This window comes from Cygnus atratus, chromosome 5 (assembly GCF_013377495.2).
Source record: "Cygnus atratus isolate AKBS03 ecotype Queensland, Australia chromosome 5, CAtr_DNAZoo_HiC_assembly, whole genome shotgun sequence".
Classification (NCBI taxonomy): Eukaryota; Metazoa; Chordata; class Aves; order Anseriformes; family Anatidae; genus Cygnus; species Cygnus atratus.
Window position 1 is genome coordinate 27,399,640 of NC_066366.1, and position 20,140 is coordinate 27,419,779.

General features: G+C 37.9%; 1 protein-coding gene across 6 annotated transcripts in view; it reads left to right on the forward strand.

Moving 5' to 3' along the window:
- GPHN (gephyrin) overlaps positions 1-20,140 on the forward strand; it is a 287,073-nt gene that overhangs the window by 85,220 nt on the left and 181,713 nt on the right. For all 6 annotated transcript variants that reach the window (XM_035539775.2, XM_035539778.2, XM_035539776.2 and 3 more), the window contains exon 2: positions 108-186. In XM_035539775.2, the coding sequence (XP_035395668.1) occupies positions 108-186 (79 nt within the window). The remainder of the gene's footprint in view (positions 1-107; positions 187-20,140) is intronic.

Here is a 20,140-nt window from a genome sequence, read left to right on the forward strand (position 1 = left end):
AAAAAGATTATTAGTTAATCAACAGAACCACATTTCATTCTTAAATTTCCACCGCTTTTGTTTCTCTGTTTTGTTTTGTTTTTTAATTTTATTTCTTTTTTTTTTAGTGAGTGACAGTTGCTTCAGGAACCTTGCTGAGGATCGTAGTGGGATAAACCTTAAAGATCTGGTCCAAGACCCTTCTTTGTGAGTATCTGGCTCTTATTGCTAAGCAAAGAAAAGCTTCTTCATGATATCATTGTGAGTAGTTTTGTAATTATATCAGTAGTGTGATGTACACTTACTGCTTTAGTGATAACATGCTTGCCAAGTTGTTAGACTTTAATACAGACGCATATTAAAACCATGTTTTCTATCTGCTTCTGATCATGAGCTAACATCCAGCGAGCACATACAGTAAAGGGTACAAAGAGCAATCACCAGAGGAAACAGATTGTACATCCAAGTATTTCTGTGGAAGACCTATATGTACATCGTCACCCCTCTTTGTTGAAGTAGGAGCCACCAAGAGATCACTGGATAATTATGTTATTGTCAGTTATCTTAATGTTAAGATTTTTTTTTTCTTTGTACCTGATTACATACAGCTGATACTCATTCCTTTTTCCACTACTTATTTTGATTCAAGTATATGGATGATCTATTTTTTTCCCCCATGGCAAGACTAGTGGTCTTCATATGTGTGGCGTCTTCCTCTAAAATAAAATTCAATCTCATGAGCTCTGAGCCAGACTTGAATTTTATAAAACTCTTGTTTATTCTATTCAGTTAATTTTAGTACTGGCTGAAAATGTTCTTGCTAGTGTGCCCAAGTGTACCACCTGTTGTGGAGGGAAGGAAAGGAAAGGAAAAAATCACGTCTTTTTAACAGGAATAATAGTGCATTCCTCAGTGAGTCCTAACATGTTGGAGCCTGTACGGCAGCAGAGCATGTTTTTTAGCAGTGTTTGGGAAGTGGTAGAAAATAAGGCATATTTGACATCTTGTTTCAGTTACAGGCGATTTTTAGTAATTGAAGTGGATGCAGAATGTTCTGTCACACTGATACAGATAAATGGCATTATGCATGCATATATGTATTATTGGGAAATTTTTATGTAGTATATTTAATATATGATAATTTGTGCTTCCGAAATGATAGAAGTACAGGGAACAAGTAGAATTGTTGCTTGAGATTCACAGAAGGAATAAAAGAAGTAATTTTTAGATAATTTACTAAGTTTTAAGTGTCAAAATTGAAGGACTTCATTTTCAACCAAAGTTTGTCTTTGAGGTGTTTTATTTTCCTTTTGATAATTGTATGTGTTGTTTTGAGCTGCAAGTAGGCTTACGTGCTGCACACAGTTTTGGTTTTGCACCTGTGGAGATTACCTTCGGAAAGTTACTTTCGTTACATTTGGTGTAGAATGATGATTTTCCATGCCATTTACAGAAAGTGATGAAATCTTCCAGTTTCCTTCCCTGAACATAGCTTACATGAAGATTGCAATATATTATTATAACCTATAAAATAAAATAAATGGATTTCTGTTGCTTATGACAGAAGCGTAAGTGACTGCAAAGTACCCCTTTTTATCACTGACTTTGAAAGATTGGATACAGTGAAAAAACTTCCATTAGTTCTCAAGGACTGTTAAGACATTTCTATTGTATGACAGGAAATAATGCAAGAAAAGTCTACTTTTTTCTGCCTGATGATAGGACTATATATACTTGGTTTTGTCTTTCCAAATTGACATTCTTGCAGTTTTAATACTGAGTGCCTATTAAAAGTTCTTGCAAAATGTTGTAATTGTGTGAATGAGTCTTCAAATACAAAGAAGTAATCCAACATGTAAGGCTGTATTGTTCAGCCCAGCCTTTTGTAGCCGACTTTAAGGTGCCATGGTTTCTGAATCTTTCATGGTGCAAGAGAAATGCAAAAGGACAATATGGGGCTGAAGAATGACTGTCAGTCAAAGAGACGTTTTAACCTTTTCTGAAATAAAATAAAGTTTATTTTAAAGCTTTAGAGTATTTGGCTAAAATTTTCACCTGCAGTGGTTAAATAACAAAATAACATTTAGTTCATCCTCTTTAATAGTTTAATATCTACAGTTTAGGATTTCTTTGGTGCTTATTCACTCTGACTGTAGATCAACTGCCTCTTTTCTTTGTAATCTCATATCAGATACCAACATCAGATTTACATAAAAAAATCTGGTGCTCTCTCTGTGAAGGCCTCTGTCACTTGAAAGGTTTGGAGTACATTAATAATGTATGACACTAATAAAGTAGTTTAACAAAGAAAGTGCAAGAGATTCTAGATTAATTAGCATATAAATACTTGATTAGCATATACTTTTAACAGGAGTTCACATTAAGAGCAGATAGGCTTGCAGTCAAGGTAGAAATACAATATAATATGCCTAGAGCACAGTATCAAAAAAAGTTTAAGTGTTTTTCTATTAGGATGGTTTGATACATCGTGTAAAATACATTTTGAATAGTGTCCATCTCTTGTGAGACTTAGCTGTTTGTTACAGTTTTCTAAACTGTATTGGCACCTCCCTTGTTTGTCACTTTTAGCTCTATCACAGACAGAATTTCTCTTCTGTTATTGCAGAAAGCTGTCAAATGGAGTCTTTTTCTGTAGGGCTTAAAGTGTGGCTTTACATTGAAATGAGTCTCTGTACTGATAGCATTGTAGGGTTTTTGGATTAGTGTCTGATTTATATCATGTGTGCTTAATTATCAGGGTAGGGTTTTTTTTTTTTTTCTCTCCAATTGATTTCCCAGCTAGAACTGGCTGGACTCTGTAAACCTGATCTGCTTTCAATTCTGTCATCATGGGTAATGAAGGCTCTGCTGCCCAAATTAGGAGACCGAACCTCTCTTTCTATTTGTATGTATCTTATTCTGTCAACGAAAATAGAAATGCTGCTTAAGAAAAAAAAAAGCAAACCTATCAAATAAACAAAATGTGGAGTTACTGAGTCACTGTGGGAGGAGGAAGCATGCAACAACATTACACTTAAATCTCATTTTGTAGTTAATTACAGAAAAGTTGAATTTCAACAAAAAGTTGATTAGAAGCTCAACTGGAAAGCTCATTTGAGAGTTCACTGCTATTCTTTATTCATTGCATAAGCTGATGTTGCTGTATACAACAGCCAGTTTTGGAAACAAAACTTTAAGATACGGAGGTGTGTAGGAGAACAGCAAGAGAAGACAAGGTGCGGTGTGTGACATGTTATTTCATTTAGAGAACAACAGCGGAAAAGAGAAAGTAAAAATTGCCTACAGAATATACAAATTATTAGAGATTGTTTTTTGGGGGCTGATGAGGAAGAACTAGTTCACTTTGTAGCAGATGAGATTGTTTGGATAGTTAGAAAATAATTCTAAATGTCAGGATGGTAAAGAAACTGGAATCTATTTCTGAGAATGTCAGGGAGAGCTGTGCAGATTACAGTCTCTGTATATCTGATGTTATATATGTCTAGAGAACTGGAAGGGCAATTTTTTTCCTTTCTTCTGCGAAAAAGGAGTGCTTTCTGGTAGTTTAGAATCAGCACAGTTAATACAACCAAAAACCAGGTAGAACTTAGTATGATTGCTATATAGGTAACTTCACGTTGGTATGAGCTTTCAAGACTATGATTTAGCTTAGATGATGCATGCACTCCAGCCCTGCCTACCATTCAAGTAACACGGAAAAGATAATTAAAATTCTGTATTACATAAGGGGAGCTTTATCTACATGAGAAGACTATAGGTGTCTTTCCATGTGTTGTGGTTTAGCCTGGCTGGCAGCCAAACACCACACAGCCGTTTGCTCACCCTCCCGCCTCCCTCTCCGGGATGGGGGAGAGAAACAGGAAAGTGAAGTCTGTGAGTTGAGATAAAGACAGTTTATTAAGACAGGGAAAAGAATAATAATAATAATAATAATAATAATAATAATAGTAATAATGTGTACGAAATAAGTGATGCACAATGCAATTGCTCACCACCCGTTGACCGATGCCCAGCCTATCCCCGAGCAGCCGGCCCCCCCACCCCGGCTAGCCACCCCTATATATTGTTCAGCATGACGTCAGATGGTATGGAATACCCCTTTGGCCAGTTTGGGTCAGCTGTCCTGGGTCTGTCCCCTCCCAGCTCCTGCTGCATCCCTAGCCTGCTCGCTAGCAGGACAGAGCGAGAAGCTGAAAAGTCCTTGGCTTGGTGTAAGCACTGCTCTACAACAATTAAAACATCAGCATGTTATCAGCGCTCTTCTCATTCTAATCCAAAACATAGCACCCTGCCAGCTACTAGGAGGAAAATTAACTCTGTCCTAACTGAAACCAGGACACCATGAATGGTCCTACACAGCCCAGCTGCAGATAGGCAGCATAATTGGAGGAAGTAGACTGGTTGTTCTTACATGATGGTGCAGATGTTCTTCAAACTATGTTGGGCTGAGGTAAAATGCAGTGGAACAGCCTAAGATGCTAGCAAGGTCATGATCTTGTGGGGAGATCCTTGAGGCTTTGTAGCAAGGCAGAATTCCTCAAGCTGGTGCTCAAGTAAAGACAGAAAGTTGAGCAGCTCAGTTTGTTCCTTGCTTAGGAGTGGACTGAAGGCTGCCCTCTTTCTCCCACTCCTTCTGAGCAGTGAGGATGGAGAAGAAAAATGGGCTAGATAGCATTCAATATGGCCTCCTGAAATTCCTCCTGGGTTCGTTACTACTAAATTTCTTCTAACTGTAAGTTACTTCAGATGCACCTCTGAAGCATGAACCATCAGGTCGTTAGAGGATTAGGTTTATACCTCCACCTACTTCAAGCAGAAAATCTAGGTGTAGACATTGCCGAGTTTTAGCTCTTTTGGTCACTTTATGAGATGTTCCTTTCAGCTGTAGCCTATATGTAGACACACAGTTTATAAAATACTTGTCTGTACAAAAAGGAGGATGCTTTTAAACTTTCCATGCACTTCAGTAACTGCTGCCACACACATTCACTGATACGCATTTGTTTTAGGAACATCTTAAGAGATTCTTTGAGATGAACAAGATCTAAGAGATCCTGAATAATTTCCTTCCTTCTAGGCAAACTGACATTGCATCCGAACTGTGTTTCATATCTCCTTCATATTAGCTGACTTTAATGAAGAGATGGGATATAAGTCAAAAAAGGAAAAAATAGGTAACTTCAGACAGGAGACCCGAAGTTGTTTTCATACCTATGTACTGCAGAATTTTTTTTTTTTTTTTTGCTTTTGTAAAAGCTGTGAGAAGCAAATGTTATTCACCCTCAGTGTAACTGTATTAGAAAGACAACCAAAATATTAATCCAGGAGTTTAACAGGTCTGTGTCAGAAACTCCTGGATGAACACTGAATTCCATTTGTCCACGGTAGAACACAGAAGTCTTACAGAAGTCTTTGTCACTGCCTTGTTGTACCTAGTTTCTCCTCACATAAAATACATCTTTGGGGAATGAATTATGAGAGTATTAGAAGTTGTCACTCAATCTCAATGACTGAGAGCCAGTCCTCCGAAGATGAAGAAAGTAATTCTTGAAGAGCTCTGATCATTTATCTCACTGAAGACATAAGCTGTACTGTAGGTTGGAGACCTGATAAATACAGTGTTAAGTCTGTGGATGTAGAATTTGACAGTGTCTTCACTTGAAGGAAGCTGTCTAGCAGTTGATGATTTTTACCCACAACTGTATGAACAAGTCCCCAAGTGTTTTCCTGCAAATGTTTCACAAGGGACTTGCTGTTTAGGCATACTGATTATTTGAGAGAAAACCACTTGTCACATCTTCTTTATTACACTTTAAGAAAACAATTTTCTCAACATACAAGTGTCCTTGGCAGTTTGTAGCAAAAATTGCTCGTGTTGCATGCATTTTTCTACGGCTCTTTAGGCTTAATGGCTCATAAACCTATAGCAATGCTTAATCCATCTGAAGCAAAACCTTTGCAGTCTGTGGCAAAGCAGAATGTCACAAAAATACCTACCTTTCTTAAGCACTTAGTAACTTTCAGCTACTTATTTTTTACAGCTTGCCTCAAAGGAGTCTTCTCTAACCTCTTTAAAGGTCTAAGTCAATTTTACCTACCAATATTAGCTACGTGCAGGAGAAACTTGTCTGCTCTCCTCATACGGTTTCCAAATTCTACAAAAGAATTTTCTTCTGTTTACTGTAGCAGCGCTCCGCAGTAGCCTGCAAGTCAGAAATTGCTGAGCCGATCAAGGAGCTGAAGAAGTTGCTGTGGAAGCAGAGGCTGTGCAGCCCCAGTACTGAGCCTGGCCTGGGAGGCGTTGCTGCGAGGAGTGCGTTGTTGCCTCCCTGCCATGGGCTCATCCCTTCTCTGCTGGCACTGCCTGAAGTGCCGTAGCCTAGGGCCTCTCCCTAAATGTGTCCAGGAAACTCCTGTGCTTGTGGGATCTGTGACTGGTCATCTTCTGTGCAATGAGGAGGTTTTAAATCAAATGCATTTCTCTTTAATGGAGCTGTCTGAAGAAATGTTTCTTTTCTCTGATTTGTTCTGAAACCAAGTTATAAATGGATAAATGTTGTTTGTTGGAACAAACAGATCAGCAGCAGTTAGGGAGATTTACTAACTTCTTCATATGCATATGCAGAAGATTTGGTACTGCTTCCACACAAAGAGAGATTAAATAGACTAGAATGTTTCACCTTAACTAAGAAATAACTTGTGGTGGAGGTACACAGAATGAATGGCACAAAGTAAAAAAAAAAAAGCCAAAGAGACAGCTATTCACTGTATAGTTCAAAAATTGTGACAGGAAGAACTTCAGACAGCAGGTTTAAAATGAATAAACGTACATACTTAAGTGTATCAGAACTGAATATTTCATAATTGAGGTAACATCATGTGGAAGCCTGGAGTATAAATGATAGATAAAAAGAGATTCGACTGATGTACCTGCTGTAGCTATTAATCATGTGCATGCAAAGCTCGTGAACTGAAGATGGCAAGAGGCAGGAAGCGTGTACCAGAGGACAGGTAATGCTCCATGTTGTATTTATTCCCTAAGCATTTGTTTCTCAACACCAGAAAGAGGGTACTGAGTTGTGTTGACCCCTAGAATGAGGTGGTGTGGCAGTTCTCATATTCTGATTGCAGGCATTGTAAATTTCATAAGAAATGGAGCACGTGTGAACTTGGAATATTTTTCTCTGAGGTCAGCAAAGACTTGTCCTTGAAAGTAGAGCAGGCTTCCCCGACACGGCTCAAGTTAAATTTGGAACTCATAGTAATGGAGACACTCTCGGCACAGGAATTGTAATAATTTATTACAGTGAAAAAAAGTTCTCTCCTCTAACCTCACCACTAAAAATGACTAAATGCTCTTCTGAAATGCTTTTTCTTCTGAAAATCAATTGTGAGCTAACTCCCGGACATAAGTCTTTTTGTAGGACAGGATACATTTTGCCAAAGCTGTAAATACTTGAAGGGAGTGTCTTAATTAGAGAAGGCTTCTATGAAATTTGTGTACATATCTGCAGTATAGATGAAGTTAGGAGGGAAACAGATCAGCTGCTGCTGAAAGACTGTAACACAGCACCTGGCTTCAGATGTAAAGGAAGCCTTTGCCCCACATCTCAGTAATGATTCTGTCATTGAGATACAGAAAATTGCTGCTCGGAGATGTTTTTATGCTTTTATACAATACTACTCAAACTTAAATTCTAGGTTACTTTCTGAATTAGAGTTGTCCTGCCATCGTTTGTTCTTTGGGACTCTTAAAATCACTGTATTTTTAGGACTGTACAACAGAAGCCTATACAGACGGTGGTTTAAGAAGGAAGAAGTATATCACACAGTAATCCTTGTGTTGTTTTCCTGTACACTTTTCTTACCGTCCTTTAATATAACTTGAATTTTACCATGGATTCTTCACTTAATGCCTTTCCCCTTTATCTGTGCTAACATACAAACAACACAAGCATAACCAGGGCATAAGTGTATTTTCTATGGATGGTGATAGCCTTGATGTTCAAACTGACACATCAAGGATTCAAAAACTACCTCAGCTCACTTTCTGCACAGTTATTTAAAAGAAACACAGTCATACTACAACATTAAATGCTTCCTTTACACTTTAATAATTCTTTTTTAAGCTTTTTGCTTTTTCTTTAGCTGCAGCATCTCTATTTTTACTTCCAATTTCATCCCATTCATTGTATTTTAATAAAAAAATATTCTAATAGAATATTCTATATATTTTTTTTTGCTTATTGAATTTGGACGTGAGAATATATCTTATCTGTAAAGTCGTAATTTTGGCTGGAAAAGCACTGTTTCCAAGAAACTTATTTTTGTTGTCATTTTCAGATAGTCGATTATATTAGAAAATTCAGGGTGCTCTTGAGTGTTGTTTGACTGACCATGACTGAATTACGCATTTAAAAAATACACATTGAGAGATCTCTTTCTCCCATCTTCATTTAGTATGTTGCTCTCGTTGTCACAAGCATTCTGTACGATTAACATGCTCTATACCATGCTCTTGGTACCATATGTCGAGACATTCAATAGCAAGTGTTCAACAACAAAATAGATGATGGAAGGACTATTAAATACCAAAATACAAAACTGGAATGTCTCATTTTCTCCATTTTAACAAGCCATATTGCATTTGTTTCTGTGATTTTATTTTTAAAAATATTTTATTTATTGGTTGGGTCTTTTTCACTACTGTGTTCCATTTTTCCAAGCCATGTGCTAAAAGATACAAATGTGCTTCAGAAGTAAAGATTATTTTTAGTGGAAACTTCTCTTTTCTGCTCACATTTAAAAAAAAAAAAAGACAAAAAAAAAAAACACACCACCACGCTTATCTAAGAGAGCCTGGAAAGACACTCGCTATAGGGACAAGGCAGTGAGATGGAAAGATTTTTAGCACGGTGGTTCTGAGATGGCTGCATTGTTGATGGCTGTGAAGCAGAGTGCAGTAGCACAAGCAGCTGCTGTGTCTGTACCATGCCTGTAGCTCTGGCTGTGCCAGTTTTGTGTGCGTATCCTTCAGGAAACTCTGTATTATGCATGCTCTACCACACCTGCAGTGCTCTGAAAATTAGATTTGAATACATTTTAATTCAACGAATCCTAACAGTTTCTTTAGAACTTCATTTTCATCTAAACCTCCAGGATTTTCAGGGCAAAATTAGAGGCTTCAGGAGTGTCATCCTATTATATTTTAGGTTTCTGTTCCAGAGTACAAACTATTATGAAAAATTTAAGGATATATTTATGTTTTCATTAATCTTGAAACTGTCCTTTATTTTTTAAGTTAGTTGGGCAGTATCTAGAGACTAGTATTTGGATACAATTGGCTTAAAAAAAAAGCATTATCTCGGTATCTTTCAGCATTGAATTCCTTCTGAAAACAAAAAAGCAAGAAAAATGCAAAGAAACACAGTTTTTGTATGTTTTGGTGTACCTCTTCCTGGCTAAGGAGTGAATGCTGCCTGCCACGAGCCTTAGGCAAATAGCTTTCAAGGGCCATTCGCAGTGTGGGTGGATGAAGGAAGACTCTCGACAGACTGATTCATATTTTTAACAGTAGGCTCTGCATTGTTTTTCAAAAGTTTGCAGCATCAAAACTACGTCCTCAAGGAATGAATTTGTGGCCAAAAGGTAAGTAAGATAATTAATGTTCCAGTAGTTGGAGTATGCATGTGTACTTCATTATTTTGCTTATACATAAGCATTTGTAGTAGATGAACTATTAAAGATTTGGAGGTTTCAAATCAATTTAAATTTTAAATATTTTGCAGTTCTACAGAACATTCAGTTCTACATTGTGTAAGAATTTTGTGAAGTGTATATTTATGAAATCAAAACTAAGAACTTCTTCCCTTTTTGCTAGTTTTAGTCACATTGTGAAGCGTGCCTGCTTCTGCCTGCATGGTTTAGCAGAGCATTTTGAATATACATATACGAAACACAAATACTCCCGAGTTTTTCTAAACCTAGTTGGAAAAGACATAATCAGCTCAAGTTCTTGCTCAGAAATCCCAGCTATAGCTGAGTGAATTCCATGCTTAGGAGTTGTTTTTTTTCTTTTGTCTCCCTTCAGGGTACCGTTTGCAGTTCCTCTTATGCTGCCTTCTCCTACACACACCTCAAACTCCGGTCAGCAGTGTAGCCCTTGCACTCTCAAGCCTTTTAATCTATTTAGCCAGTTTATTCTTTGTGCTAAACAAAAGGGTTTGATTAGGTTTTATGTGAAGCTTAGAAATGCTTACCATGCACAGGAGCTGGTCACAAGTTTTGTTACCTTTGATTTGGTACACTTATTTTCATGGTGTAAGTGAGGGAACAAACTTCGTGTGCAGAGCATCGTATGTAGATACACAGAAGCTATTTTACAAATATTGATAGTAGTCATGTGATTTCAGCAACACATTGCTGCCATAGACTGAATGAGTATCAGGCTTCTCAGGAAGGTCTTGTCATAACTTTTGACTTCAGTCTCACCATGGCTGCATGGTTATCAGTATCCAAGCTTTCCATTAGCTCCAACTTGGATATTTCTGCATAGCTTAATACACTGACATATTGTAAAGGGATAGAACTAATCTGTGGCAATGCTAGCAATACTTAGAAATGCCTTTTTCTTTCTATTTCTGTAATGCAGTCTCTCTTAAATGTCTTCTCTTAAAACTTGTTTTAGTGGCATCTCAGCTGAAGATTGGAATTACTTTCATTCCCCAACGAACCAATTTTATCAGTTCTTAATATTCTTTAGATTAATTAGAACTATTTCTGTCTAAGACCTCATTTTCTTCAGCTGTGGATAGACAGAATAATGAGAACTGCCCTCCCGTATTAGCTGAGAGTTCCTTAATTTATCAGAGGTGTTTATTCTTCACATTTTTTTTCTTTCTTTCTCTCTCTCTCTCTCTCTCAATGTTCCTCTTCATTAGTAGTAGTGGCATATATACAGAGCTTTCTCAAGACTATTATTGTTTTTTTTGCTACTTGGGCATATTAAGTGTTGGTTCTTTCTACAAGTTTTGTTCTTCTGCACAAGGCAGTGCACTAGCTAAAGACTCTACCAGTTCTTACTTTCCCAGATTATTAGATACCATAACAGCAAGCTGTTGTCTCACCGTATTGTCACCTGTAATCACAGAATCATCTAGGTTGGCAAAGATCGTCAGGTCCAACCATCAACCTGACCTACCAAGTTGCATCACTAAACCATGTCCCTTAGAGCCTCATCCACACACCTCCTATCCAGTGGGTTTCAGAAACCCACTAGAATGGTCAGTGGAGTAGCAACAACAGCTCAGCAATCGTTGATCAAAAATTATTCAAAAATACTACGGAGGGCAAATTTTGAAACCATGTATTTGGGTAAGAGCTGTGACTGTAAGTATATACACAGAGGTAGGTATCATTGGTTTCTACAATTACAGTATCCCAAAGGAGTATGTGTTTCCTGAGATGCAGATGAATTCACTAATGGCAAAGTGCAGCCCCCTGAAATTTTTATGACAAGGAGAAGGCTGGTATACATTTTCCAGAAGTAATGAACTTTCCTTCAGCAAACAGGAACTCCATCATGGTACCTGTCCTTTCTATCTCCGCAAAGGCTGCTCTTGAGGAAACACTGTCATAGAAAATCTTTTGACATTCTGTTACTCTGGAAAAGGACTGAATGTTCAAATAACACATCCATATATACCTGGTACCTATCTGCACTATTCAGATTTTACATCTGCTTCTGTTGCTCCTACATTTTAAAAATACTTGGACAAAAATACCAGCTCAAGTTACTGGTCCATAGCCTGATAGGTTACTTTGTTGAGCTCAGCAGCAGGTCTACCTCTTTTCCATCTTTTGAGGGTGCTCTGCTAACAATCTAACGGGAAAAAAAGAAGCCATCTCTTGCAGTATGAGGCTACAGGAGAAAAATCTCCCAGTCACTGGGGAATAGTATTGTTCTGTATGTTCCTCAGCCTTCAGAAAAGGAAGATAAAGGTTGAAAGGTTTTGTGCTGGACAGGAGGCAGAGATTGGACTTGGAGAAATTGTTAAAAGTGAGTCACACTGACCAATACCTAATAATCAAGAGCCTTTCTAAACACTCAATTTCATAGCTAAAGTTCATGTTTTCAGGCAGTAGAAAATAACACTTTCTCTGACCAGTACTATTGATTAGCTTTCAAAGAGAAAGATAAGTCAAGAAATAAGACTAGATTTTGTTTTACAACTGCTATTGGTATAAAAATCTAATAGTGATGTGTGTGTGTGTGTGTGTGTGTGTGTGTTTGTTCAGTGCTGCTTGTGATGAAGAGAAATACTGAGTGGATAACTTAAGTGTTTAAGGGATCAAATGGGGCTAAAAATACCAAGCAAGACCGAAGTCCATAAGGATGGGAAAAGTAGATAAACTCAGCAATAAATATTTTGTGCTTGGCCAGTAAAAACGAGTGAAATGTTGAACATGAAACTAAACTGCGTAAGCAAAAGAAAATGTAATACTTGATTTCATCCCAATGTGTTCTTAAAACCTTTCACTGAGAAACCTTGTTAAAAATGTTATGATGCACAAATGTTTTCACTGTAATTGAATTGCATATTTTGGTGAAAATCTTTCACCGGTAAGTTACCAAGTAGTTCTTAACCAAGTTTTGTTAGAAAGATCTCAAACTGGTATAAATGAGTCAAATTTCCTTAGCAGAGTATTTGTTTGTATAAAGCTTTTCATTTAAATCATTCTTGTGGAAAAGTTAGCACACTGTTTCTGATTACACTGTTATAACATGCAGTGTATTATATACAGATTATTTAAATTGTATAATTAATATAAATTATATAGTGTCATATTAATACCGTTTTGCCAAATAATGATAAGCAGGTATAAAGGTGCTCTGTCTGTACTGTGAGCTGTCTGTAACATAGATGTCCTTATGCTGAGCACCAGCCAACACGGTTTTTCCCTCTCTGCATGGTTTATTAGTTGTGGCTCAGTGCCACCCTCATTGTGGTACAGAGTTGGCTGTGATCTGATGTGGGAGGCTGCTATAGCTGTCTGAAAATAACAGATAGACAGACCCGAGATTTTTTTATTCCTTCATCTGCTACTTTTAATAGTTCATTTGTTAATCAAATCCCTGAGAATCCTACCAAAAGAGGTAATGAACATAGTAAAAATAATTAGCAAGCTTGCATTAGAATGCATCATTCAGATGGCTGTTGCTAGTAGCTGTTCAGAGTTCAGATTATTATTTTAATTTATTTTAATGAGAAGGCTGCTAGTGCTCTATGCTTAACTTTAAAGTTATTTGGTGCAAAGTTGTGTTATAGACTTCATTGCTCTCTAAAACAGATTTCTCCAATACTGTGGAAGCTTCCTGAAGTGTTTCTATATTAGAGATACTCAGCTGGTTTTAGAAGGGGGACAGGAAGAGTCAATAAAACTCCAGTATTGTTTGAATTGTTTAGAAGATGAATATGGTGAGTTGCGGATAACTTTTTCTGGGTTGGAAATTTTGTAGGTACTCCCTGGCTGCAGGAAGTACTATGGGGAGAATCTTGAAGTTCACAGTTTGAAACGATTTTTGGAGCAGGTCAACTGCAGATAAGACCACAGAGATAGGAATCATCAGATGCTTTGCTTGTATTTCTCCTTTCATGTCTTCTCCAGCAAAGTACACATGCCTGTTGCATAATGTTTGCCTGTTAATGGACCTCTTGGTTGTTGCATGTGAGACAGCTATGGGCCACAAAAAAATGAAGAGCCTGTCGGTATGCTTCAGCTTTGACATGTACAGTATGTGTGGCCTACTTTGGTTTTCACAACCTGTTCAGTCTTTGGCCATTCTGTAAAGAGTGTCAGCAAAAATCCCCAGTTAGTGCTTAACTTAAATCGCTTATGTGTGCGTAGGCAAAAATTTTAAAACCAGAAATTGTTTAAAGCAAAAATAAGTACCTTGCAAACAACCATGTATCACTGCCTTATCTTTCACAGAATAATTAATAGCTGCAAGATCATAATTTTATATTACCAACAGTATCTGTGTATTATTCCCACTGCATCATTGTTTCTTCATCTTTTTATTTCCAAACACAGTTCATTTTACAAATCAAAACTGAATATAATTTATTTCCTGTCAGTGAAATTTTAATTTTCTGTCTGAAATTTTCCTGTCACTTGAAATTTTAAAATCCACCTGCAGCCTGTACAGCTTAATGGTGTGTTGGGCAGAATTAGAGTCATTGTGCTCTCCTGTAAAGCTGAAATATGAGTTAATAGACACAACAGAAAGGTAACCATGGAATGAACATTTTTAGGTATCAGGTAATCAGCTTTGACTTTCTTTCATTTATAAAAGGATCCTGCCACATTGTATTTATTCACGACAAATTATTTTGAATTTGGTACAAGTAGGTTTGTTAGAGGATACTTCTACTGAATATTTAATTTTCCTTAATTAAGATAAAAGAGGATATTCTGTTCTTAATAACACACCTGTAATTTAAGCTTCGTTGCATGAAAAGTTGTGTGTTTTTTTAAAAGTCATTTACTATAATTATTGTCGGATTTATGAAGATAACTAAATGTGTACTGGTAATTGTGTTTCTCCCCTCTGAAGAACACTACTGAACTTGGAGAAGCGTGCATTCTTAGCAGCTTAAGGTATGGAGGCTCTGCAGCTATCAAACACGTCTTGACACTTATCCGCGGTATTACTATGCATCAGTGAGCATTTAGAGTCAGGTGATATGACTGGAGGAAATATGAGCTAAAGCAATGACTGCTGTTGTGGAGGAATAGCACCGCTATTTGTCCTGATATTGTTTAGATGCAAATATAGCTGACAATACAGCCTATTTTAAAATAACCTAGTAAAAATCTACCCGTTCTGTTCTACATGGAATGAGGGGTGAATCTTTTAAGAAAAAGAATCTGGAGTCTTCTGTCTGTTTGTTAGTCTACTGATTCTCTAGATCTGTCCGTTAGGTTTTCAGTGGAAGCAATGGTCTGATTAGTTTAGTTTTGTTTGATTTGGTGGGTATATATTGAGCCTTCTTCTGAGGATAAGCCTTATTCTTTCATTTCTTGGCTCGATGGTACCTATATACCTGAAAGCCCTTCAATCACAAATACAAATCCAAAATTAAAGCAATCTTCAACCAGAAACATATACAGTAAAAGCATATATATATATATATATATCCTTATTACCTAAAATTCAAAAACTCTACTGTGAGCTGGAACCAGATTTCTTATTCTCCAGGGAATGCTGCAGCCAACGGGATTGTATTCTTTTTCTCCCTGTAGTTTTCTTCCTTCTGGTCATCACTCAGGTCCTGTAGCTTGTGCTCCCTGCCATTACAATGTCTTCTCTGTCGGGGGTGGTTTCACCCTGATGGGCAGCTGAACTCCACCACAACTGCTCTCTTACTACCTCTCTTCAAAGACAGAGGGAGAAAATACGATGGAAGAGGTTCAAGGGTTGAGATAAGGACAGGAAGGTCACTCACCAATTGCCATCACAGGCAAAACAGACTCAGCGTAGGAAGATTAATGTAATTTATTGTGTATTACTAACAGACCAGAGCAGTGAGAACTAAAAGCAAACTAAAAACACCTCTGCTCCCACCCTCTTCTACCTCCTTCCCCTGAGCAGTGCAGAGGAACAGGGAATGGGGGCTGCGGTCAGTCCCTATCGCTTCGTCTCCGCCGCTCCTTCACGGTCACTCCCTGCCCCTGCTCCCCCTGGGGTCCATCCCACCGGATGCCGTCCTTCCCAAACTGAGCCTGAGGGGGCTGCCCAGAGGCAGCAGCTCCTCAAGAACTGCTCCCACACGGCTCTGTACCACGGGGTCCATCCCCCAGGAGCAAACTGCTCCAGCACGGGTCCCCCACGGGTGGGCGGCAGCTGCCCCCAGACCCCCTGCTCCTGTGTGGGCTCCTCTCCATGGGCTGCAGCTCCAGCCCGGGGCCTGCTCCTGCGGGGGCTCTCCATGGGCCGCGGCCTCCTCCAGGCCACATCCACCTGCTCCACCGGGGGCTCCTCCACGGGGGGGCTGCAGCGTGGAGATCTGCTGCGTGTGGGACCCATGGGCTGCAGGGGGACAGCCTGCTCCACCAGGGGCCTCTCCACAGGCCGCAGGGGAACTGCTGCTGCGTGCCTGGAGCACCTCCTGCCCTCCTGCTGCACTGACCTTGGGGGCTGCAGGGCTGTTCCTCTCACATTTTCTCACTCCTTCAGCTGCAGTTGCGTAGCAGGTTTTTTCCCTTTCTTAAATCTGCTCTCCCAGAGGCCCAACCAGCATCACTCCCATGCCTGGCTGGGCTCTGGCCAGCGGCGGGTCCCTTTTGGAGCAGCTGGAGGTGGCTGTGATCTGGCATGGGGCAGCTGCTGGGCTCTGCTTGCAGAAGCCACCCTGTACACCCCCCCACTACTACAACTTTGCCATGTAAACCCAATCCACTATTTCAACTTCTTGTTTTGGAAATCCTTTTTTTCAGAATACTCATTTTTTCTCCCAGACTTCCATATTATTTTGTTTTCTTCTGCATCCCTCTTTTATCCCTCCTGCCATGACTCCCTAGTAATTCTCTCATCATTCACTATCTCTGTGCCTCAGAACCATCATTTTTTTTTTCAGATTTGTAGTCATGATGTCATTTTATATATATATCAAGGTTTAAATTTTCTCTGAAATCTTACTGTTATTAAGAAAAAAAAAACACAATAATACTATTAGAGTTAGGATAGAGGAATCCTTTCAGTGTTGCAGTGGCCTTGTCGTGTGATTTCTGACTTTGTTTTCTGATTAAATAAAAGAAATTGATCTTTTTTTCATCTTTTTTCTCTTGATACATGAAGTGTTGTCTTATTGTTATGTAAAATAAAAATAAATCTATTATACTTAAATTTATTTTGATACATTTCTCATATGCTATTGGAATCATTATTCTGCTTTTTAAAATTTACTGTGTAAGACTTGACATTCTCCTGAACTTTTATTTCTGTCTTCTCTTGTGATGTATTTCTGTCCTCTCTTATGATGTATTTACAGTAGAATCTTTTAAGAATATTTTAGTTTCCTAAAAAGGGTTATATGGAATACAGGATCAATAAAAGATCTTGCTTCAGTCAGGAGGCTATGCAGTGAATATTCCATTTTCTATCCTGAATATATGCTGTTCCCTTTGGAGCCCTGACAGAGTGAGTGTTCTGTTGTTCCTTTAATACACCTAATCTCAGTCTCGTCACTTTCAGTGTTGCGGTCTGTGTACTTCCTATGTTTATAAGAAATATAATTAATAAGAAATATATACAAGAAATAAGAAAATATAGGTATTTTTGTAATAAATTTGCCTAACATTTGTTATCATTTATCCTTCTAAATGATCAGTATTCTTTGGCAATCCATCCTAAAAGCCCATCCTGAAAGTTGAGGTTCAAAAGGATAATATACTTCTTTAATAAATTCATTTTCATGGCCACTTGCTACATTTTGCTTTTGTTCCAGTTACCATCCAGGAGTCTCAGATACTGAGTCATAGATACTATTACTTCATATGATTTTTATTGTTACAGTACCTCAGTGCCCTAATTGTAAATTAGAATGTGGCTGTAGTAGGCTCTGTGTAATTACAGAGCACAGGAACAGTGCTGAAACCAAAAATTTACAATGTCAGACAAAAGAAAACAGAGGTAGACTAAGTAAGCAGGAGATCCCAAGAAAACAGAAGCAGAATAATGTTAGCGTAGTAAACAATGTTCTTGGTTTGCTGAAAGCTTAATTATTGACAGATGTTTTCAACGGACATCATGGCAGGAAAAAAATGATAAAGGAGGAACTTGAAATTAATCAGTTTGAAGTGTGTTTATGGACCTAGGTTCATCCTAGGTTTGGTGAGAAGGATAAGGGGATTACAAAACCCAGTGGGCTGCCAGGCTTATTGCTATGATTGGTTGTGCAAAGTCCTGCTGGCAGTCAGTAATTAGTGGCATCTCTCAGGGGTCAGTCCTGGCATCAATACTTTTCATATATTCCTTAGTGACCTGGATGATGGAACAGATAGCACTCTCACCAGCTTTGTAAGACACCCAGTTGGTGGAGTGGTCACCATGTTGGAGAGCAAGGCTGCTATTCAGAGTGACCTGGGCAGGATGGAGAAATGGGCTGACAGCAACCTCATGAAGATCAACAGAAGCAAATGCAGAGTCTTGTGTCTGGGACTGAATAACTCTATGCAAAAATAGAGTACAGGATACCCAGCCAGGAAGCAGCTCTACAGAAAAGGAGCTGGGCGTCCTAGTGGACAATCTGAACATGAGTCGGTGGTGTTACACATAGCAGTAAGGCAGCCACCAGCATCCTGGATGTGTTAGTGAGAGTGTAGCTAGCAGGTCCAGGACTGACTAAATACAAGGAATTTTGGATATTTTAAACTTTTAATCTCTAAACCCAGAGAGGTTGTGAAATCTCTATCCTTGATGTTCAAGACAGGAATGGGCAAGTCCCTGAGTAGCTTGACCTCACTGGAGCTGCTTTGAGCAAGGGGATGGGCTATGCGATCTCCAGAGTCCCTTCCAGCCTGATTTACAACGTGATTTAAAACTGGGCATTGATTGCAGGTGTCAGAGTCATGCTTATGGATCAGAGGAGAGCATGGCCATGTGTTCATAACTATTTTTCATAGTTCAGAATTATTTTTTAAGTTAAAACAGTACTGTTTCTTCAGAACTTGAAGCTAAACAGAACCCTCTAAACCAGTGTTACGTTCTAATGACACGTATTCTGGCTTCAAGTGAAATAATTTTGTCCTGCTTTGTTTTGCTTTTTCCTCTGGAAAAAAAACAAACAAACAAACTGTAAGCTTCATGCAGACAATAACCTAGTATACCTTAAACAGATACAAACTATAGTAATAGCACAACAGTAAGAAAATTTGCATTGGTAATCTTGTTGAGTTTTTTGAGGACCACATATTTTCAGATTCATTCTGAAAGCTTTAAGGGCTACTTTGAATTTAAAAATATGTGCAATATTCTCACTTTTTCCTTAAATACATAAATTACATGTAAGAAAAGCACTTTCTTTTTTTTTCAGATGTATCTAAAAATGGCCATAATTGAAGATAAGTCTGCAACCAAGTATAAAGTATTGCTAGGTTTATGGGTCCTGATATCTTTAAACTGTTCTGTGCAAAGAACATTGTCACATACTTTTTTTTCTTCATGATTTGTTTCTTCTGACTTATATTGTTTCAAGGAAGAATTAATATTGTTCAGGTCACAAATGAAGCAATAGATACGTGTGAAGTGTATGGAATTAACTAAAATCTGCAGGAGCTTTAAGTTACTGATAGGTTGTAAGTTGAATTTGACATAAGTTGTGTTTGTTTATTTTCTTAGAAGTCAGATGGGAATTTTCTTCATTTCTTTCAGTAGAACCAAAATTTTGCTTTTAGTTGTATTGGCTGTTCCAGCAATTATTATTATTTTTTTGTATGTGTTTTAGAACTTAATTACTACTCCACATAAATAAACTATAAGCATGAAAGAATACATATTTAAAAGAATTTATACATTAATTAAAACTGTTCATATGCAAATAACGTATAATTATGAATTATAGCTTAATAATAAATTATATATTAATATATTTGATTTTGTTGTTTTTTGATGCATAATAATCTTTAAATATCTTTAAATAATAATCTTTAAATGTCTTTAAATATAGACTTTGTGTAAACAATTAATTATGAGAAGTCATCTGACCTGTAATCACATTGATGTTTCCTTCATGTCTTTTCTTTGCAAACACTTTAGATGAATGAAAGTTTCATCTGAGAGTTTCTGTAGATTGGAAATACCTTGGAAAAAACTTGGATGTAGGAAGAAAATTAGTTTCTTACAGTGATCTGAATGGATTCTAGTCATAAAGCCCGGGTATCTCTGTATACAAATTCATGTATTTTTTAGGATATTCATGTATTTTTTAGGTCTGTGAGGGGCATGCATATGCTCTGCTGCTGTTAGTACCTTTTTACAGGTAGAGTTGTCCTAACCATCTTTGAATTCCCTTCTGCATTGTGGCTCTGCAAGTGCCGTGCTAAGTATTGGCTACGTTAGTGTTGGTGGTGTTAGTCA